This window comes from Anastrepha obliqua, chromosome 1 (assembly GCF_027943255.1).
Source record: "Anastrepha obliqua isolate idAnaObli1 chromosome 1, idAnaObli1_1.0, whole genome shotgun sequence".
NCBI lineage: Eukaryota > Metazoa > Arthropoda > Insecta > Diptera > Tephritidae > Anastrepha > Anastrepha obliqua.
This window is the reverse complement of record NC_072892.1, coordinates 148,135,217-148,158,703: the sequence shown is the minus strand read 5'-3', so window position 1 is coordinate 148,158,703 and position 23,487 is coordinate 148,135,217. Positions and strand designations below refer to the sequence as shown.

The window sequence follows — 23,487 nt, the reverse complement described above, 5'->3', positions numbered from 1 at the left end:
CTTTTACGATCTTGTTACGATAGTGACACTTAATATTTTGAATTTTTTTTTTTTTTTTTTTTTTTTTTTTATTGAAATGTTATAAATTTTTATTTACATTCCATAAAGATTACACCTAGTATAAAACTAATAAGTAATTTTCATTTGACAATTTGAAGTAGCTTAAACAATATTGACAACTAAGTCTTGAGGTTTCTTTCTTTTCAATCTTCTTTTTACAGTTGCTTCATCGCTTAGTACGGAAGCTTCTGCGTTAATGTGTTTTTTTAATTTTTCAGCATGCTTAACTGCACAGAAATTGGCTGTGTCTGAGACGGTTTTTAAATTTAAATCCTTGTGCAGATCTTCATTACGCACGTACCAGGGAGCTTTAACGATTCCCCTGATTACTCTATTTTGGAAGCGCTGTATAATGTCGATGTTGGTCTTTGCAGTACATCCCCATAATTGAAGACCATAGGTCCACACCGGCTTTAGCACTTGGTTGTATATGAGGAGTTTATTTTGAGTTGATAGCTCAGAGTTTCTGCCAATTAGCCATTGGAGTTTTTGCATCTTTAGATTCAGCTCAGCAGCTTTGATTTTCACGTGCTCTTTCCACTTGAGCTTTACATCTAAAGTCATGCCTAGATACTTTGCACTATTAGCATTTGGCACTATTGCTGACAAAATATGAACTGGTTTGTAGATAATTTTTTTGTTAGTAAAATCCACGTGAACTGATTTAGTTTCGTTTAGCTTTATGTTCCAATTTTCAGTCCATGTGACTACTTCGTCAATGGACTTCTGCAGTTTCTGGACGGATTCGTTTTCAGTTGATCCAACGGCTAAGATGCATGTATCGTCAGCGAATGTAGCTACTTTGCACATTTTCGGTACTGGTAGGTCTGCGGTATAGAGTAGGTACAGTACTGGGCCGAGTATGCTGCCTTGTGGTACTCCGGCCAATATTTGTTTTATTTCCGAATACGCCTGCTTTTGCTTTACTCTAAAGTACCTATTTGTTATATACGATTCCAAAATGTCAGTGAACTGCAACGGAAGAAGGGATTTTAATTTACAAAGTAGTCCTTCGTGCCATACTTTATCAAATGCCTGGGCAACGTCAAGGAATATTGCTGAGCAGACTTTATTACTCTCTAGCGCGTCTTCTATTGTATGCGTTATCCTGTGTATTTGTTCGACGGTAGAGTGTTTTTCCCGGAAGCCAAACTGATGTGAGGGTATGATGTTTCTACATGCAATTATAGATTTTAAGCGTTTGGAGAACAGCTTTTCGAAAAGTTTACCCATTACTGGAAGCAGAGCGATTGGCCGGTAGGATGACACTTCATTCGGATTTTTGCCTGGTTTAGGTATCATTACTATTTCGGATACTTTCCATTGGAATGGTATATATTTCCAATCTAGGCATGCATTCATTATAAAAGTCAATTTCATTAATTGCTGTCAAATAATTCATTTAATTGCTGGTTCTAAAATTATTCTTATTAAATTTCTTACTATCCTTAAAACGGTTTACTTAAAGGCTACTTACCATTGATTTTGAATGCGATTTGAATTTTCAATATTCTTTGTTTTTCCTGTACTTCTTGAATAAGAGCTGAGAAATTGCCCTTCCTCAGGCCAAAAAATCCTATAAATGGGGAGGCTGCCCCTTTCCTGGCTAATTTATGTACCATTGCGTGCTCAGCAATTTCAATGTGGTTTTTCTAGCCGAAGATATTCAGTTTATCAACACCTTTCAGTTCCAGTTTAAAAAAAAAATTAAAATAATTCTTTTAAAGAAAATCTTTAAACTAATATATTTTTTGCAGCATAAACACGATGTTCAAATTGTTTCTTTCATTGGCCGTCCTCTGCTGCGCGACAGCTTGCTTCGGTCAGACATTTCAATACTCCCACGGATGGACCAATGGCAAGCGGGCATTTAATGCGCACAGAGATGACGACACTCCAGAAATTTTCGGCATTCAACAAGATGGTGATCGCAAATTGGAAAGGTATACCAAGTTGTTCAATTAAATTACTTTAATACATTCTTTGTTTTTGTTATGTTTGTATTATTTAGGTGTGTAATGCAGCTGCAACAATTACTTCGCAATCCTCTGCGAATTCGTGCGGCTGTCCAATCATTGACTCCGACAAGCTACATCAACAACAACCCATTCGGAAATCATCATCAATCAAATGAACTGTACGAAGAGCTGAACGCTGCTGAAACGAACGATTATGGAAAGCATTAAATCGTGATTATAGCCAAATTATTTATAAAATAAAATAAATGGCTCGCTTCAGAATTATCACTACATTCAACGCCACATATAATGTTACATTTACCTTGCTCAGTTATTTATTGTATATATGTATGTAGGTCAACAACAAAAATATAATATAATATTAATTAAAATTATAGAGCTAATTTAATTTGAAAATTTTTCTAAAATAAGTATGAATGTTTATAAAATTATAACTTAAAACCTTGCAAATATAGTATAGCAAACAGCTACCAAAAAAAAAAAAAACTTGCTCTATGATATACTCACACTGAAACACACAAAAAGTACTATACGCCGATGAAGATTCAATTTTAGCCAATTCCTCGCTTCATTCATGTGAGGCTTATGAAATGTTAAGGTTCATGCAATGAGTTTCCATTTTTAAAAGTTTGGTTGAAAATTTTCTAAACTCGAAAAAATTGTAGTATTGGAATTAAAAAAGCAAACGCCTTTTCCATATTTTGTAATTAAATTAAATTATTACGATCCTAAAACCATTCCTATAGCCTACTTGAAGCTTCAAATCTCTTGTTCATAAAATGATATGAATAAAGGTGGCAAATAAATTCCTTAAGTATAATATTTCGGAGTAACGAATTCGAGAAAAAATATAGCTTACATTCTTTTTTTTTCTCTCCTCGTTCACTCCTCTAGTGAGCATAGGGCCTCGACAAGACTTTCCATCGTACACGGTTCTGTGCTATTGTTTTTGTGCCGTCCCATGAGATGTCGGCATATGCTAGTTCGCGCAGCATCGACCTTCTCCAAGTGTTTTTTGGTCGACCGCGACCTCTGCTCCCTTGCGGGTTCCATTCATCGTCACTTTCTGCGTTTGATTTGCCTAAGGATGAGTTCCTCGTTCGTTAATCTCCACAGTGCGTCCTTACTGATGGTGTTTGGCCAGAAGGATTGTAGCCTCTGTGTGATGGTGTTAGAGACCAGCCATATTTCGCTTCCGTACAACAATACTACCTATACGCATGAGCCGAATATTCGTAGTTTAGTGCGCCTGGAGATTTGCGAACTCCCCCATACCGTATGCATTCGCTCGAATGCCGCCCTAGCTTTGTTTAGCCTGCAGTTGATATCTTCATCTGCTGCACCATCTGCCGTGATGATGCAGCCGAGGTAGCAGAAGCTTTCAACCAATTCCACCGGGCATCCGTCAATCAATATCTGCTTTGCGTTATTGTGGTTAACTCTCATGGCCTTGGTTTGGGCGATGTTGACCTCCAGTCCGACAGTGCGTACCAGCGCGACTAATTTGTCCACCATCGCATGCATGTCAGAGAGTTTGTTAGAGAGAAGACAGATGTCATCGGCGAAGTCCAGGTCCTCAAGATGTCTGGTGAAACTCCATATGATGCCTGTTTTGTGCAGTGTCAGTTGGCTCATGACGTCATCAAGGACGATGGCGAAGAGAAGGGGCGACAGGGGACAACCTTGCCTTACACCTGCTTTGGTAGTGAATGGATCGCTGATAACGCCTTTGTGAAGCACTGCCAGTTTGGAGTTCTGGTAGAGAGCTTTGATGAGGCGGATTAATTTGGCGGGAACTCCCTTTCTACTCAGTGCCAGCCATATTGCGTCTCGTTTGATAGTGTCGAACGCCTTCTTAAAGTCTACGAACAGCATGTAGAGCGGGGGGCGCCAGTCAACTGATTGTTTTACTATAGTCTGAAGTGTGTTGGCTTGGTCTACACAGCTTCGGTGAGGGTGAAAACCAGCTTGCTCGTCTCTTAAGGAGCGTTCGATATGTTTGAGCCTGCTTTGTATGATTACGGCTACAATTGTGTAGATGGTGTTAAGTAGGGTTAATCCTCGCCAATTGTCGCAGTAACACAGGTCGCCTTTCTTGGGCAGCTTCACTATGATGTCTTTTGCCCAGGACGGAGGCAACTTTTCATTGCTCCAGACGGCGGTGATGTGGGCATGAAGAATTTCCGCTGATATTTGCGGGACGGCTGTTATTAGTTTAGGCTGTATGCCATCTTCGCCCGCCGCTTTGTGGAGCTTCAGCTGCTTAATTGCATCCTTAATCGCCGTTAGGCTGGGGCAGGATGTTATTATTTTATTGCTGGTTGTTGTTGTGCTGCCCACTTCAAACCTAGTTTACATTCTTATCCTTAGATATATTTTTCGTAAGTTTTGTGAGGAATAATTTAAAAAGTTTTGAAATTATTAGGTTCCACGCACTATGATTTCATTGATAGAGGTTTGATTGAAAAATGTTTCAAGCTAAAAAGTCTTTTAATCCTTTAAGTTTAAATCATTGATTGAAAATAGGTCCGTTCATGCAAAAAATATCCAGCAGCTGCAAGTATTTTCATTTCCGAGCCGATTCCTATTTAATATACGACTTCAAATAAACATTATCTAAAATATATTTATTTATATATAATCTCCATTTTAATCAGCATCACTTGCAAAATCTTTGTAAGAACGTATCCAGTGAAAACTTGCAACTTTCACTCAAAATGAAATGTCATTTTGCTCTCTCACTTTCCCCCATTTTGGAAGTTTTTGGGATACTTGAACACCAAAACTTGAAAGTTTGTAATAATTGTTACAAATTATTCGTTTTATGAAAAGACCTAACGAATTCCTCTATTTATGGTTTCCTTCATTACAATTCGCCGCCACGTTCATATGTCTTCTTCTATGTCATCTCTCTACTACTAATTCTAAAAGATTGGTCCTTCTCAGACCACAGGAACTTAACGTACAGAATTGTATTACCAACTAAACTGTGAAAATCGGTCGTGAACCGCAGACGTACAAACTGGGGAATGTTTGAAAACATAATAACCAGCAACTTTCCTGGCACGACATACCAAATTAACTCCGAGCTACGTTTAGACTCTACTGTTGATGAACTGACTTCAGCATTTCAACATGCTGCGAATGCAGCAAGGGTGGGCGGAATATTCCGAGCATCTGGGGATCTCCTCCAGTTTTCGGCTTCCCGACTACTGCAGTGTCTTTCAGGCTAAACTGATGGCGATAATGAAAGCCGTGACACTGGTACAGTGTGATGCGATACCTGGAGATGATATCTACATTTTGACACACTGGCGGCGATAAAAGCCCTCACAAAATAGTCGACAGCCTCCAAGGTAGCTATGAAATGCCGCGCATCTCTTAACGAGATGGCTAAGTCATTTTACCTAATGATAACATGGGTTCCTGGCCATTGTGACATTGAGGCGAACTGCAGGGCCTATGAACTAGCAAAAATTGGTACCAAATTCCTGATGAGTACATAGACAATGATATACATAGGTATACCCTTGCATACGTGTAAACTACGTGTCCGCAAAGAAATTGTAAGAGTAGCGAATGAAAGATGGCGTAATGAAGCCACTTGCAAAATCGCCAGTCAACTGTGGCCGACTCTCAATGCTAAACGCACGGAACTTCTACTAAGAAGAGATAAGTACAGTCTTAATACACTGATTTCAGTTGTTACGGAGCACTGCCTAATCGGTAGGCACGCCCAGAGAATGGGTGTGCAAACACATGACTTCTGCAGAAGTTGTCTAGACGAGGAATAGGAAGAGACGATCCCGAGGGACTCACTATTTTGGGTGGACAATCATTTAATAAATCGGACGATCTCGACTCTGTCGAAATTAAGAATCCTACAAAATTTTTGAAACGTACACATTGGTTTTAGGAGGGCCACGCGGCATCACAATGGATAATGAGCCTTAGTGTGTCCTACAGTGGACAATGGCTTCAACCTAACCTAATCTAAGGTTAGGATTCAAACAATAGTCGCCTTTGATTCGTCACTTCTTTGTTCGATATCTCTCAGCTCGGCCCACTTGACGTAAACTTTGCTTGTGAAAGCAACAACAAAGTTCTTGAGAAAGATGCGCCGCACACTGGAGATTTTTGTACAGAGATGCGGAAAAAAGTATACATCCCAAAAAATATTTACATTTTTACTACTAACGAAGTTGTATATATTTGTGTATGAAAAGAACATGTTTAAAAACTATTTAAAAAAAAATTTAAAAAAAAATTGTTTTTAAATTCATAAATTTTAATTTTTTTTGTTTTTTATTAATATAAGCCAGCAAATATTTACGCACAGGATACATGTAAGTTCATAATTCTGAATTACCCTTCAAAATGTCAAAACAAAATTAAAAGTGTTTCGTTATCATTATACACACACTAGAAAGCGTTTAATTATTATCATTGCCAAAAAATAATCAGTGGCGCCTGGTGGCACCTGGTGGCACCTGCAATTGATTAAAACTGAAAGAGACGCTATTAAGCAACACGTTGATACTAGTTTTTGACCGTAGGTAAATGTAGCTCAACTTGCAGATCCAAGAATATGAAGGAATATGATTTTTTTTTTTTTTCGTAAAATTAATTATAAATAGATAATCAAATGCTTCACAGCCTTTGTTCTTCCGGCTAAAATATATAAAAATATCGTACCCTAAATGAAAAATAAAAAATTGGAAGTCGGCTCAAGCAAAAGGAAAAAAACCACCTTGGGCTTTGAAGTTTTTTCTTAGTCAGTTCAATACTATATTATAAAAAAATTATACTTTTGACATATCTATAAAAAAAACTGTAAGTCGGAGTTTAGTAATTCTTTTTGATTTTATTGTTGGTTTTATTGTGGAATTTAGAAATACCATTAAACATTGCGTAGGTGGTATGTTGCAAATTTGACTTTCTTCCGCTAAATCCCCAGTGTGCGCCGCTACCAAGTATGGTTACACTTCATAATATATAATACTAGCGTACCCTCGCCCGCTTCGCTAGACGATAAATTCAATGATTTGCTGAAAGAGAATAAAATTAATACGAAACAAAGCAAATTCTTTGATACAATTTCATTCGAACTTTATTGTAACACTTTTTGGTAGACAACGTTTTTGGTTTTTTCATCTTTCGCGTGAATAATGACGATGGTTTGCCAACTCGTGAGCAAGCTACATACAATTGTCCATGAGAAAAAATTGGGTATTCTAAATTAATACCGCACATTTGTAGAGACTGTCCTTGCGCCTTATTAATTCTCATAGCGAAGGCAAGGCGAATAGGGAACTGCAAACGTTTGAAATCGAATGGTAAATCCGCCGGAATCAGTGGAATTCAGGGTATCCAAATGTCTTCTCCTTTGTACTTCCCTTTCAAAATTGTTGCTTCGATAACTTTACCCATTAGCTTCTTCACAGCGAGTCTGGTACCGTTGCAAAGTCGTGGCACATTAATGTTGCGCAGCATAATAATCGGTGCTCCAATTTTTAATCGTAAATTATGAGGTGGTAAGCCTGGCAAATCGAGTGAGTTTAAGAATTCAGTTGGATAATTTACGACCTCATCTTGATCAGTAATAGTGTCCATTGACTTATACGCAACTATGTCACCAGGTATTTGATCTAAAATAGCTGAATTTATACCATTGACGTCCTTATTTTTCCCAGCTAAAATTGCTCTTTCGCTGAGTCAATCATGGTTTTTGTAATGTTGACCTATGTTTGGAAATACACTCTGTATCAATGCCTCTTTAGACTGTGCAAAAGTGCAGAAATTGTTAGGCAATGTTATCATTCCTGTTGTTTTTGAAAAAAGGTTTATTTTTTTTGGTTAAAAAGTGTTTTTTGAAGTTTTGAAAAACACTTCGCTCTAACAAATTTCTTCTCAGTTAATTGCTGAAAATTAAATATTTTGAAAAAACTATTTTTTTTTAATTTAACGTTTTTGAGAAAATTTCGTTCTTGAAAAAATTTCATACTTTTGTAAAAATTTAAATTGATTTGTTAAAAAAGATTTTTTTCCGCTTTGAAAAACACCCCCTCGAAAAAATGTATTCTCTATTAATAGTGGAATATGAAATGCTTTGAAAACACCATTTTTTTTTTTTTTAATTTTGTTTGGTTTTCAGAAAATTTTGTTTTGAAAAAATTTCATACCCCTGAAAAAGTTTTATTTTATTTTATTTGTTTAAAATTTTTGAAATTTTTTTTTTTGTAATTTTAGAAAAACACCTCTCGAAGAAATTTCTTTTATCTTTTTGAGGAAAATTTGGTTTTGAAAAAATTCCATGCTTTCGAAATTTTTTTATTTTACTTTATTTCTTCAAAATTTTTGAAAACAATTGTTTTTATAATTTTCGAAAAACACTCCTTTGAAAAAATGTTTTCTATGTGTCATAGTGGTATTCCATTAACTTTTAGGATTATAGTCAAATACTTACAAATATCTACGCTTTCACAAATAGCAACAATAAACAAATTTCCTCAAAACCAAAAAATTTACTTTTTTTCTAAAAAAATTCTAAACAAACAACGTAATAAATTTAGAATTTTGTGTTCACGAAAAAACAGTATTGTTTTTATTGTATTCACTGAAAACCAAAATGTTGCAAAAAATCAAAACAAAACTAAATTATTTTTTTTGTGTTCTTTGGTCCATATGTTCCATAAAAAGTGACAAAATTATCGAGCACCAATTCCAACAGGATTTCAAAATCAGAGTTGGAATGAGTTGTTGTGTGGTGTACTTCTGAAAAAATGAGAAATAAACAAAATAAATCTAAAAATTCGAATTCTAACTTTATCTTGTGTATGTTCTTATTACCTTTGAATTTTTCCAATGAAGCACCATTCATTTTAAATTTTCCAAGAATTTTTTTTATCATTTCGCGTTTCCTTCCTTTTTCATTCGATTCCAACATTTGTTCATAGCCGAAAACATCGTTTGCAAACGCATTCATTTCCATATAGAATTGGTCAAAGAAAGCATTGCTCAATTGAATTGAAACATTATTTTCATAAATACTTAGGACCTTAACTAATGCACCTTGGTACATACCTAACGCAGATATTCATCGCGACCTTGACATCGATACTATTGATGAAACAATACAAAGCGCTAGCAGAAGACACATAAATAGACTATTAAGGCATACAAATCCTATGATGAGAAGACTACCAAATAAAGAAAAATCTACCCAAAGTCGGCTTAACCGTCAAGCACCAACAGATCTTGCAAAATCCTTGTAATCAATTGTCAACTAATCGTATATGTCATTGTTTGTTAACCACTTGTTTTTAAATAATATGTATATATTTCTTCTAAATGAGCTTGGGGGCATTGGCCCTTCAATATCACTCTCATTCCATCTTTTTGTAAATCAAATTACTTATTGTCTAACGACAGGTGTAATATTTTATGGAAGAAATAAAAAAAAAAAAAAATTCATTCGAATCACTTGAAATTTCTGTATACAATAACGAAAAATTCAAAAAAAGTTGTACACATAAAATGAATGTCGATTCGAAACTTACTTTAATCTAAGAATCGAGCAAGTTTTGTTTTGTACAATATTTTGATTTTTTCTTTTTTTTATATGAAGAAAATATTTAAAAGAATTTTTTTGCTAAAAACCTTCCCCTAGTGGATCCCTATAATATGAAAAAAGAACGAATAAAATTGGCCTCGTATCGGCCCAAAAAAATGCGTACAAACGAACATCATTTCATTTTTATATATATAGATATAACGCACCATTTTCAATGCTGCCAACACTCTTTGTAGAGAGTTTCATTAGATCGTGTTCATATTGGGAGACTTTCGTTGCTTCAACTTTCCGAATTCTCTTTTGATGCTCCCGCCGTGCTCATACTACACCTAACAATTGTTAGTTTTTAGTCTACAGTCATCAACAGCATTGAGAAGGACGAGAACACAAAGGGTGTTTACAAAGTACGAGCATCACAAGTAATGAGTTAAGGCAATAAATAAATGTATGAACCAGTATGAACGCTATGCTATGAATATTTATTAAGTCCTTTCAAACAAATGTAATTTTTGAGAACTCTTTTCCAGCGCTACCAAGATATGTTTGTTTATATCTACCAGTTGCTTCATCTATTGGCCGCTTGTTAATAGCCTAGACATATGGTGGCGCTAATTAGGATTAACGACTTAATTCGGAATTATGTCAAGAATTAAGGATAAGGGTATTTTCAGGAATTTTTTTTTAAATAAAAAAAAACGATAATTAGGTAATTTTTTTAAGCTTTAGTTGAATAAAACTTCTTTTACATACAAAAATGAAAAAAAGAAAATTTGTTTTTAATTTTAATAATTTAAAAAATGGCGCTGAAGTTGACCCTGCCAAAAAATTGGATCTGGACGGTATTGCCCATTTTGGCTCTTCTATTTATTTGAAACACAAAAGCCAAAAAAATATTAATCAGCATGACTGTAGCTATACCCCGTACTAGAATAAAAAAAAAATAAATAATATAAAATTTGACAAAATGACGCGGTTTTAAATTTGACACTCTAAAAATGGTTTTTTTTATATAAAAATTTTAAATTTTTTTTTTTTAACTTTATTTTGTATTCTGTCTATACTTACAATTCTTAGAAGACATTTTACAAATATTTGGTTACATTTAAGAGTAGCTTTGATTTAAGTATTAAAGGAATATTTCCAGTGAAATATCCTTTCTAATAAATAAATTCAATATTTTATAGATGGCTCTTGGACGAGCTGAATTGGTGTTTTTCTTTTCAACCTTAAAAAGACACATGAGGGTAGAGGCCAGTTCATTTGGGTGCGATTGAAGTCGATTTCGGTATTTACTGGTTACGTTTTGTATTTCCTCTTTTATTGAAGGGATGTCTAAGTCCCGATGAATTTGGGCATTTGTTACGTACCACGGAGCTTTGACTAGGGTGCATAGAGTCTTGGACTGGAAACGCTGCAGGATTTCCAAGTTTGAATTTGACGCACTGTGGGGTACAGTTGGATTCCGTAAGTCCAGACTGGTTTTATCACAGATTTGTAGAGGATAAGTTTGTTGTCCATTGTGAGGGTGGATTTGCGGAATAAGAGGGTGGGTACGAAATAAATGAAATAATAATATGATTGTTTATCATCGCAGGGCGACGCAGGTGCGAAGTTTAATATGTGGGGTCTCCACGGTCGTGCCGATGATATTTTTTAAAGAAAAAGAAAAAAAAGCGCGTCAATCTCGAGTTATTATCAGTTTTTATTAATATTTGGATGCATGAAGTTATGGATGTAGCAATATCATACAATATATAATAACACGGAGTTATGTATGTATAATATTATACAATATGGGCTTATAATTACCTTGGTCGGCTGACTCGTCCTGATCCTTGGGTTAGAAAAATCGCAGTGAAAATGAAATTTAAAATTAAGGCGAAAGTAACCTCGCCGAACAGCGTTTAACACAGTAAACGTTTTAACTGTTCGGCGGGGAAAATCCAAGGTTAACGACCTTAACGTTACAGCGACTGGAACCAGTTGAAACGGTAGGCGCAGGTGGCTAAACATTTATTAGACTTTAGGGTGTGGCCTAAACAATGATTCTAATACGGGCTACATATTAAAATTTCAGACGATTCGGTTGAATAGTGTTTTTTTTGACAACACCAGGCCGAAAAAAGTCATTTCGAGATAAATGAGTTTAAAATTTGAGGTACAGGTATGCACGGACCGCTCTCTACCTAGTTAATGGGCTGTAGAAGCTATATAATATTGGGAATTTCCGCATGAAAACTTCACAGTATATTCTTCAGTTACTAGACTTTCGAAATATCGAAAAAACAAAAAATCGATTTTTTGACATTTCTCGGTGGTCCCCTTAAAAGCAACTAATGCGGATTGACAACTAGCTTAATTCTTATAATTTAAGCGGATTAAGGGAACTTTCGATGGCAACATTGCCGAAAAATGGCAGTGAATATCTATTGTGAACTAAAAATAATGAAACTTTTAAGGTGAAGAACAAAAAAGACTGAATGCAATGGTAGTTTACACTCATACGTTCGATATTACATTAATTGTTTTGATATTTTGAAGCAGTTTGAAAAATTTAAGTTTTTTTTTATATTCATTTGTATTTATTTTATATTTAAATTTTCAATTCTTAGTATCAGTGCAGCTAACACCTTTATTTGGTGCCTGTTATCCATCTTTTACTGACAAAACTCTTCAATAAATCAGCTGTTCACTAATCCATCTGTCACACTACAATTTTAATCAGCATTAACTGTGCCGGTAATCCCGATTAACGCCGCCGTCTGTCTAGGCTACAACGTTTGCCGAATAGAATAGACCTAATGCCAATTTTTGTGGGGAGCTGTTCGCAATGCAGAAATTAGTAGTTAAATTTCTTTGGTTAGGCTTTCATTTTTTCCATCCAAGCCTTACTGCTAAGCAGCAAGCGTAATTATTTATTTTTCTATAAACTGCAAACAATTATATTTACTTGGAAAACTACATATGTATGCGTGTATTTCTTTTTAACTGCTATGAATACCTTAAATGGAGTTTTCCACTTTTTTAATTCGGTCAAAGCAGAAGTCTTTGGTTTCCCTTCCTTGCCATGGCCACTTCCCTTCCCAATAGTGTCGTTATGTAAATAGCCTATTCCATAACAAGCTTCAGCCCTCATCAAATATTTATAAACACCAACTTTGGTTACATCAAAAAATTATCAGGGGTGTATTTGGTGTTGCTCAGCTTTTCGTTCTTAACTCACGCTGGGTGATGTATGTATTTATTTTGTAGGTGTGTAAATATGTGTAAATGTTTAAAGTAAGTGGCTGTAAATACATATAGGTACATATATATTTATACGAATGTAGGTAGATACAATCCCAAAACAAACATACAGCTGTGTTCATGAAAATAGTAGTGTAGAAGTTCATAAGAACAGTTCATAGAATATTTTGTGAAGGACGGAAAAGTAAAAAGCCCTCTAGTATAACTTGGCATTGCCCTTTTTGGAATACATTTTCGTACTTGATGCTTTCCATTTCAATTCAACCGGGCTATTCGGGTCATGTTCTTCGATTTCGATGTAACTCAAATATGTTGCTCTCTGGTCAAAATAATGAAACACGTATTTTTTTGTTCGCCCGAAAAAATTTTTTTTCAAGAGTTATCGGCAATTTTGTTTTTCGGATCAAAATCGATTTTTTTTATTTCTATAAGCAAATTTTTCTTTTAAATGCCCATAACTTAGTCAAAAATGAACCGATTTTAATAATTCTGGATTCAAAATGATCGTCATTACTTAAACGAGCGATTTCATGTAGAAACAATTGCAAAAAAGTAGTTGAACATTTTTTATTTAGCAAAAAAGAAAAAAAATTGAAAATTTTTCGAAATTCCATATTTCAAAAAGTGTATTTTTTTTTTATAACTTTTTCCAAATCAAGAAAACATGTCAAACTTTAATTAAGCTGAATGCCCAGTAGCTAAAATGAGTTGTTTTTGGGTAATGAATTTTTGAGTAAAAACCCTGTTTCGCACTTTTTGTTTTTTGCAAAATAAAAAATTTTCAACTACTTTTTTGCAATTGTTTCTACATGAAATCGCTCGTTTAAGTAATGACGATCATTTTGAACCCAAAATTATTAAAATCGGTTGATTTTTGACTAAGTTATGGACATTTAAACAAAAAAAATTTGCTAATAGAAATAAAAAAAATCGATTTTGATCCGAAAAACAAAATTGCCGATAACTCTTGAAAAAAAATTTTTTCGGACGAACAAAAACATACGTGTCTCATTATTTTGACCAGAGAGCAACATATTTGAGTTACATCGAAATCGAAGAACATGACCCGAATAGCCCGGTTGAATTGAAATGGAAAGCATCACTTACTTACTATAATAAATAATAAAATAAAAATAAAGACACTAAAATTTAATAAATAAATATTTACAAGTAATAGTGCTAACCGTAAGTGGTTGAATGATTAAAAGTCAAAAACAGAACACTGTTATTAGGTGCGCAACTAAGTTCCCGCTGTTTATCAATAGATGCCACCAGCAGTGTGTGCTAGTCGATTCTAACATAGCCTGAACGTCATAAACCAAGCTTAGACACATGGTAAACAAAGTGCTTCGACACATTAGTGATTTTGTTTTGGCATCATATACTTTTGGTTTTGTATGATTTTGTGCCGAATAATCGTCATTTGCGGGAAGTGTTGATTGTCCTCTTTCATTCGAAAAAAAACGGCGACTGAAGCGCATCGAGAGCTACAAAAAGTTTATGGCAATGGTGCTTTAAGTGAAACAACGTGCCGAAATTGGTTCCGTCGCTTCAAAGACGGTGATTTTAATGTTGACGACCGTCCGCGTAAAGGAAGAGGACTACCCGGTCATGCTTCTACGTCGTCGCATCGGCCGAATATTCACGCTGCGAAGGTTATGCTATGTATTTGGTGAGGCCAAGTTGGTGTTATTTATTACGAACTGTTAAAACCAAACGAAACCATCACTGGGGATCGCTATCGACTTCTATTGATGCGATTTAGCGGACTGCGCTGAGCACTGCGCGAGAAGCGGCCACAATACGCGGAGAGGCATGAAAAAGTGATTCTACAGCATGACAACGCTCGGCCTCACGTTGCCAAACCCGTTAAAACATACTTGGAAACACTCAAATGGGAAATCCTACCCCACCCGCCATATTCTCCAGATATTTCGCCGATCGATTATCACCGGTTCCGATCGATGGCACATGGTCTAGCTGAAGACATTAAAAAAATTGCTTGATCCGTGGATAGCCTCAAAAGATGAACAGTTTTACCGCAACGGTATACGAGATCTACCAGAAATATGGGAAAAGTAGTAGCCAGCGATGGGCAATACTTTCAATGATTCACTTGTAACCATTTTTTCAGAATAAAGCGAGAAATTAGGTGCGCACGTAATATAAATTTATTGCAATAGAGGTATTTTTATTTTTTTGTGGGTAGCGGTCAGCTACACATTGAAATCGGGTAATGAAGGTCAGTATAGCTTTTCTCCTGCAAGTCCATGTTCGGCAAAATCTGGAGACTCAAGCCACAGGTCGTGCTTTGGATGTGCAAATTAGTGGTATCTACTGCCAATTTTAATTAACGTACGGATGCCTGGTTTGGCGAGAAGCTCTTCTGAATGGCTATAATACGAGTATCACTAAACTGGGGAGCACTGCATGCATTGGCATCACAGGGGCATGTAAAACTTGTCCCAGTGCTGCCCTAAATGCCTTTTTGCAATTACTTCCCATCGACTTTTGCGTTATTCTTATCGCTGCTTAAAGTGCAATCAGGTTAAAGCAGGTTGATCTCTCAAGGGACACTGTAGAATATTTGGTTAGTTAACATTGTATTTCTGGGAACTTCGTACAGATATCTCTATACGCAAACTGGAGTTAGAGGGTCGTGCCAGGGCAATATTTCCAAGTAGGCTGGATTGGAACGAGGGGAAATGTGAATCATTGACGCCTCCAAGATGAAACCAGGAGTCCGAGCAGCGGTGCTCTCTTAATCAGCCATCTTATCTATTTCCTTAAACTTGCCTAATACTGATAATGCTTTTCAGGCAAAAGTCTTCGCGATCGTCGGGAATGCAGAATACTTAGGGAACGTGGGAGCGGTAGAGATATCAACATTTTTTCCTATAGTCAAGCTGCGATCGAGGCTCAGACAACGCCATGGTGCAGATCCAAAGCATTCAACTCCTGTAACGGGAGGTCAAATCTCTTGCTTGTGCAAGTAACATTTCCCTGATCTGGGTTCCAGGACATAGGAAATAAGAATGCTGATGAGCTTACCAAGAAGGGGTCAACTGAATTGGTATCAGAGGTCTCCCAACCGGTTATCGGCAGCCCACTGATTGTTGTTAAAGGGGAATTTCACAACTTATTTCTGATAAAAGTGCAGTAAAGATGGTGCTGCCTGTTTTCATGTGCCATTTCGAAAACCCTTTGGACCAGATACAATATACGGAGTACTCAGAAAATTTTAGGGAGTTCACGCCATTCAAGCTGTGGTCGTTGGACCATCAGCATACACACCGAAAAGCTAGTTCACCTCTTAACCTCCTCCATTGTAGAAGCTGCGGGGACCTTTCAAAGAGGAAGACTGTTGAGCACTTTTTCGGTAAATTTCCGGGTTCGGCAGCTAGACGATTAAGGTGACTGGGTGCTCCTTTCTTCGACAGCCTGTGGCAGCGCACCATTCTAAGTCCGATCAATCTTCTGCTTTATATCAACAACTCTGGTTGGCTGTAGATATCTGGCTATTGGAGTTCTCATAATGGTATCAAAAGGGTGATTTAGTGCTACTTGGACAGACTGGTACTCCAACCATTTCACCTACCTACCTAGTGGGTAGCGGAAAGCATTATTCAATCGAGAAACGTGAGTTGATAGTAGAGTTAACCATCTCTATACAAATATAGTATAACGATGTAAGCTATAGCACGAAACCTGAAGCTCGTGGTGGGAAACGCAAAACTTCATCCTTAGAGGACATATCATAGGAAATACAATTGCCAATCCCTCAACATCTAAACGATTAATCTAAAATGATTAAAAATTACCTAAACTTGCCGATCTGTGCTACAACAATTCATCGTCGACTACGAGTAATTGAAAACAAGTTGAGAGCGAGAGTCTCCCTTTGTCGAAGCTTGTTGATGAAATAATATAATTTTCAAAGGGACATTTGAATCGGTAAATAACGGTAGTTTTCAAAAAATAATAAATAAATATCTCTGTTATAATATACATGAAGCAAAATTACTCCAATTTGGTAAAAGCCCTTAATATTTTTTTTTTAAATAACAAAATGGCGGACTTTTGAAAAAAAGTATGTTTTTCGGGTGGAAATCAAGCTGTAGTATGGGAAGTTAGGGCTGAAAAAAAACGAAAGTAACACTTGCCAGAATAACAAGGCTACAGAATAACAATCAGTTTAACATTTTCGTTTCAGATGTCCTGAAGAGCCAAAAACCTGTTGAAAAGCCACCTATCTTTTTTTTAAGACGCTTACTTTGGTGCCACACTACTACAAAAAAATATGTAAAAAAATTGTTTTTGTATACTATTTGAAGTCAATAATAACATACTATAAAATCAACGCGATCGCATTTTATTTTCTTAAAAAAAAATCCTAAAAAATATCTATAAAAAATAAGTATTTGACCAGACTAGACCTCTTAAGTTTGTTATGGCTTTAAAACTTCATCAAAGCTAATTGGAAATTAGTCTTATTTCAAAACGGCTGCTTATGAGATTTTTATTGATTTTTAAATTTATTTCATTAAGTACCTTAGAAGACTTTACTCAAGGAAAATTCAATTTGTTGTCAAATTGCTTCAATTTGTTGTCAAATTGCTTCATATTTTATGCAAACCAACAAAATGAAATACGATGAAAGAAAAATTTAGCAAGTCGTATATCTGTGTAAATACGTATGTATGTACATCTCGATAATGACTTAGAAGCAATAACTCCCATTGACCATGAGATTTTTTGATTCCGAAAAATTAGAGCCAGCCCAAATTAAATTTAACTAAAATGTGCGCGCATATCGTTTCGTTCACGGTCCGGATCGAAATCAGCACTTCTTAACTTGTTTATACTAAATAGTAAATATTGTAAACAGTAATACATACTAATTTCTGTGAAATCCCGCAACAATAAACAAACACTTGCAAACAATTTTGATTCTAACGACACCAAACAAATAAGGTCGACTACGTAAGCACACACACACATAGGTACATAGGTGTGCACACATGTAGACGCCCTACAAACAAACACAACACTCAAGTGCTAAATGAATGCGCATTTGTATGCTGTCGAGAGGGTGTTGGCGCGGTGGGGTGTTAGCCCGATGGCAATCGAAATATGTTCTCAAATTGAATTTCCAGCTAACAAGGTAATTGATCCTCAGGGATTGATTGAGAGGTTGAGGAGTGGTGATTGCAACAAAGTCCGAATATCTCTGTCATTCGTGTTTAATTTTTTCATTCGCAGTAGTCATTCAACGGTATACGAGTACTGCTGCTGCTGCCCGATGCTGAATGCTGACTGATGCACAAGTTGCTACATGCCGTATATGTAGCTGTGTCTGTATGTATGCTTGGCAGTGGCAGTGAGCGTATGCTTTGGGAATTGGGGAATATGAATTTTTATCTTTTAATCTGACAAAAGAAGCAAAAGTGAAATTAAGGACATAGGACATATTTCACAACGAATGAGGCTGCATGCATATACATCAGTGTATGCGTATACGTCGGTACTTTAACTGATACCGTTTATGGTTGGTAGAATAGTTGGGCGAGGGAGCGAACAAAGATACATCGTAAATCGCTATGAGCTTTCCAAAAGTCGAACAGGGGTGGAAGAGTTGTAGACGGAAGCGTAAATTGCATTAAAATGCAATTACAATTGTTGTTTCCTTCCCCAACAAAAGTTAATATGTATTGAAAAATTCCCAGGCTACTGTTGTTCATAAGTCCTGTAGGAATTTTTACGGAGTTGTTAGCACATTTAGAATGAGAAGAGAATATCTGTGACTGTTTAGAGTTTAGCCACAGTGATGCCGATTCGTGTTTTTGCAGCGTTTTAACTAGTGTATGGAAAGGTATGGCCACAGCACACACTCTGTATACCCAGATACCAGCTGTTTAGATATAAGGATATATCGAGTGTTTTTTTTTTTGGCTGCATGACAACTATCGATATCTATAACTATGGTTTGACAGGTGAGAATGGCAAACAGTATTGACATTTCAGTTCAGCAAGGTTTGGCAAGTCATCATAATTTGTTCAAAGCCAGACAACGCTTCCGGATTGTGGAATCTTTTTTTTTTAATAAAAAAACTTTTGGCAAAGTTCATAGAGCAAAGATTGGAAGATAATACCGAATTATTGACTCGTCGTCGTTCATAACTTGTTGGTCTTTGTTCTTTGACGACGTGGAAATTTTTACACAAGAATCTTGTCTTACGTGCCTATAAAATGCAGCTCGTACAAGAAATGAAGTCAAAAGACCATCGCTTGCATCGTATTTTTGCTGATTGGGCTAACTGAGATAGAAAAAGTAGTCAAAAATTGGGCTGATCGACTAGGCCATGTAATTCGTAGTCGCGGTGAACATATGCCGGATAACTTATTCAAAAAATAAATGCCATGTACCTATCTACTATACCAGATTATAATAAAAAAAAAAAAAGAAATGCCAGCCGCACTATGAGCGCATATTTGAAGTGAAACTTCTTAATTTTTGGATTAAATTTATGTATTTTAATGAGGATTGACATGATTTTTTATAAAATTACATACAATAATAGTGGATAATATTATTTTTCATTTATTTCTGAAATTTGTACATTAGTCGGTGCTTCAATAGCGGTAAATTGTATGTAAGTGTGGTGTGAGGATATTCACGGTATCATTTTTGTTGTGGTAGATAGCGACTCCTCTGGTTCGAACATTATTTCTTTTACACTGGATGATGCAGTTAAAATTCGGTAAACTGATTTCCTCGTCTTCACGTAACCAAGTCTCATGAAAAACTACCACATTGCATTTTTCTATAACTGGATTCAATACGTCAGTAGCATGAGCACGTAGACTTTGACAATTAAAAGATAATATCGACAATCCTTCTCTTTGTTGTATAAAATGAATCATTTGTTGATCAAGAGTTTCCAAACAATTCATCGACAGTCTTCGAAATTATGGCATCTTCCAGCATCTTTTTTCGCTGTCTATATTCACGACACAGCTTAGCGACTGATTTCGTCGTCTTTGTGGAAGTAGTTGAGGTCGGATTCATTGGACTTCGCGTTGAATTGGCCTGATGTAAGTCGGCTTGAACGACAATTATTCCTCCCGCAGTATTTTCAACAGGAACTTGAGCCTGCTCAGCTTGGCCACTCGTTTGTGATAAATGTTGATGCAATATGTTACCATCGTCTCTGCTGGTACTGGGTTGTGGATTGTCTGGATTGACTATGGGCAATTCACTTGGCCCAACGAAATTCGTCGATACTGGCGACTGCATTTCTCAAAGCCTTCTGTCGAGCCCTACATTTTCGATTGCGTTATGCTTCTGTTTGCGCTGGCCGTTTTTCTTGTTTCGACAATTTTTTCCGAGTTCTGTATTCTCGTGCACGTTCAGCAGGCGTTTTTGGCATATTGAAGTCTATAACAAATAGTAATACCAAATTGGAAATCAACAATATTTTTTATGGTCATCCGATACAATAATATAACTATTACAAAATTTTACTCACAAATACTCACATTAGTGATGTCAAATCGGGTTTAGTAAGGCACAGCAGTTTTTCCTCAACAGTACCTGTGAACTGTGTAAGATAGATCTTTCATAATCACAATACACTGCTATGTAATTTCTTCGTATAGATACTAAATTTTATAAAAATGAATCAATACATACCTGTTCTAACTGCAAATTAATTTGCAAACTTTAACTTCACTTTCACTGAATATATATTTAAATATAAAATAATATTTAATAATAATAATAATTTTGATGAACACGTGAATTACACAAACCCGCGTCGTTTTCTACGTGTCTAGGCGTCTGCGTCTCCTCGCCCCTGTAATATCATGCGCATGCGTGTGTATACGGATGTCACCATATGACATAGGCCGTAGGCTGCAGTATATGGCACAGTATAGGGTATATTGTCTGTGTATACTCTGTAATATGTATCTACAGAGTGGGGAGACTACGAAGCACCGCACAAAGCGGAGAAAGAGAATAGCTTGTATGCCGTAGGCTTATACATACATTTCGTGACGGTTTTTCGTAACGCTAGCTCGTGTGTCGCGGCCTTGAAATTATACTCTGTGGCGCGTAAAGAAGTTTCACTTCAAAAATTCATTCCAATAGTGTGTTATCATTTCATGCTTTCAAAGTAACACCCGCTATTAGCGTATGCTTAATATATTTACCACTCCCAGTAAAAAATGCAATCTTACTGGAACTCTGTTATTTCGCGTACATTTTGGTCCGGCTGATCAGAGGTTAGCTGACTCTGTTTGGAATGTTCTCTTCCCAGCCTAATTAGCTCATAATCAACCTACTTGTTGGGCGATTATTCAAATTTTCTTACTTATTGCTTTAGAGTCATTCCGAGGAAATGTAAATTGAAACCACAAATATGATGCAGGTGCTGGTCCAATGCATGCTTCGCTTCAACAACTATAATAAATCCCAATGGCAGCTTCGCTTCACTCGCTTGAAGCGCTTTAAAGTTCAATTTTCTATTAGGCCACGCTTTTATGGCCTTTGATATTTCAGTTTCACGCGTCGTTTTGTTTATTTTACTATTATTTTGGCAGCATTCAATGCTGCCAACTGACCATAGAAGCTTTCAAAGTAAAACCAAGCAAAGAAATTTTACCAAACCCAGTAAAGCAAGCCATCATTGGGCTGACACCCTAAGATGCATTCAATTTCAAAACTTTTCATAACCTTCGCTCCTCATTCTGAGACGTCGCACCGTACGAGTTCTTTTTTTAATACATATTTTTTTTTATTTTTCTCACAATTGATTGATCAATATCTATTTTGTGTCCTTCAAAGTGATCCCCTCAGCTATAAAATGCTTATGTCAGTGCTTTTTCTAGTCTTCCAGGTACTTCTGATTTTTCATCTTTTTTATGGCCAAAAGCTGTTCCATTGACTCGATATTTGTATTTTCAACGGTGGCTAAATGACATCCATTCATAGGTCTTTTCAGTTTTTGCGAACGGAAAAACGACACAGGGAGCCAATTACGGTGTATACTAGCATAATAAAAATTGTTTACCTACATAAGAGGAAAAAATTCCAAGTCTTATTTTCAAGTCATTGTTCAAAATAATAGGAGCGCAACAAATTACCAAGTTTTAACTTTTTTTATGTTTTTATAAAAGTGTAGTGCATACTACAACAAAAACCATATAACTCACAATTTCTCCGCGTTTTCCAAACTTCCGGAAAACTTTATATTTTGAATTTTTAGAAAAATTCTAGAGATGCAATTTTATATCCCATTCAATATTAGTATGATAAAATGCAAGTTTAAAGTAGCTCTAAATTTTCTCTAATTTTTGACATGTGCTTTATATACAGGGTGTGGCACTCGAAGTGTAACCAATTTCAGCTGATGCACGGGCACCACAACCAGTGATTGTTTGTGAGCTCAGGCACCTTAAAGTAAATAAAGTTTTTGTTTATCGCACCATTACTCGTTACAACGATACTGGTAGCATCGCGAGACGTCATCAAAAGAGGTGGTCATCAAAAGACTGCAATGTCACGTGAAATGGTTCAAAAAGTGAAGAAGCAACTTGAGCGAAATCCCCGACGAAGTGCCAATCAAATGGCGAAAGAACTGAAAATATTTGAGCGTAGCATCCGCCGCATACTGAAAAATGATCTCAAAGTCAGGCCTTACAAGATTCAAAAGGCGCATGATCTCACACCAAAGCAGCACCAAGTCAGACAGTCAGACTTGAGAGAGCGAAGGAGTTGCTTCGCTTGGCCAAAAGCGGTCAATTTCCGAACATTGTGTTTTCTGAGGAGAAAATTTTTCAAATTGAGCAATTCTTAAACTCCCAAAACGATGGGGTTTATTTGACCGACCGTTTATACGAGAATTTGACTTATCGATTGGCCACCAGGAGGCAGCACCCACCACAGGAAAGGGTTTGGGCCGCTGTAACCGCAGATGGGCGCTCTTTAATCGTTTTCAAGGTCAAGGTAAATGCGAAATATTTTCGAGAAAGTATTCTGGAGGTTGCTTGGAGGCCGTGGGCGGACAAACATTTCGGTGGCAGGCCATGGACGTTTCAACAAGACTCGGTACCTTCTCACAAAGTTCGCATGAACCAAGAATGGCTAAAAAACAACGTTCCGAACTTCATAACGTCGTCTCAAATTCACCAGATGCGAGCCCGATGTATTATTCTCTTTGTGCCATTTTGGAGAGCAAAATCCGAACTAGAAGATTCACCAGTCTCGAGGCGCTGAAAAAAGCCATGCAAGTTACATTCAAGCAAAAGTAACTTGATTCTTAATTTTGTATTATTTTCACACATTTTTTACTTTGAATTGAATAAACGTAATTTTCAAAACCAAATGTATGTCCTTTTTAATTGGTTACACTTAAAGTGCTGGGCCCTGTAATTGACGCTAACACACTTTATTCGGTGTTCGGCCATGTTTCTCCTCCTATTTGTGGTGTGCGACTATATGGTTTTCCACAAATGGCCCTACAGTTTTATGTGTTCTCCGAACGACAGAAGGTTTTTAATGAGGAGGTTTTTCTTGACAGAAATACACTCGAAGGTTTGCCATTGCCAGACGAGGCGTGACCGAAT

General features: G+C 36.4%; 2 protein-coding genes across 2 annotated transcripts in view; both read left to right on the top strand.

The window, feature by feature from the left end:
• Positions 1-1,907, top strand: part of LOC129236436 (uncharacterized) — a 49,798-nt gene extending 47,891 nt beyond the window's left edge. The window contains exon 12 of the mRNA XM_054870829.1: positions 1,818-1,907. The gene's annotated coding sequence lies outside the window, so the exon portion shown is untranslated. The remainder of the gene's footprint in view (positions 1-1,817) is intronic.
• Positions 1,828-2,246, top strand: LOC129237701 (pro-corazonin). Its single transcript, XM_054872591.1, has 2 exons — positions 1,828-2,003; positions 2,072-2,246. The coding sequence occupies exons 1-2, from the start codon at positions 1,828-1,830 to the stop codon at positions 2,244-2,246; spliced, it is 351 nt and encodes a 116-aa protein (XP_054728566.1).
• Positions 2,247-23,487: the final 21,241 nt, after the last annotated feature.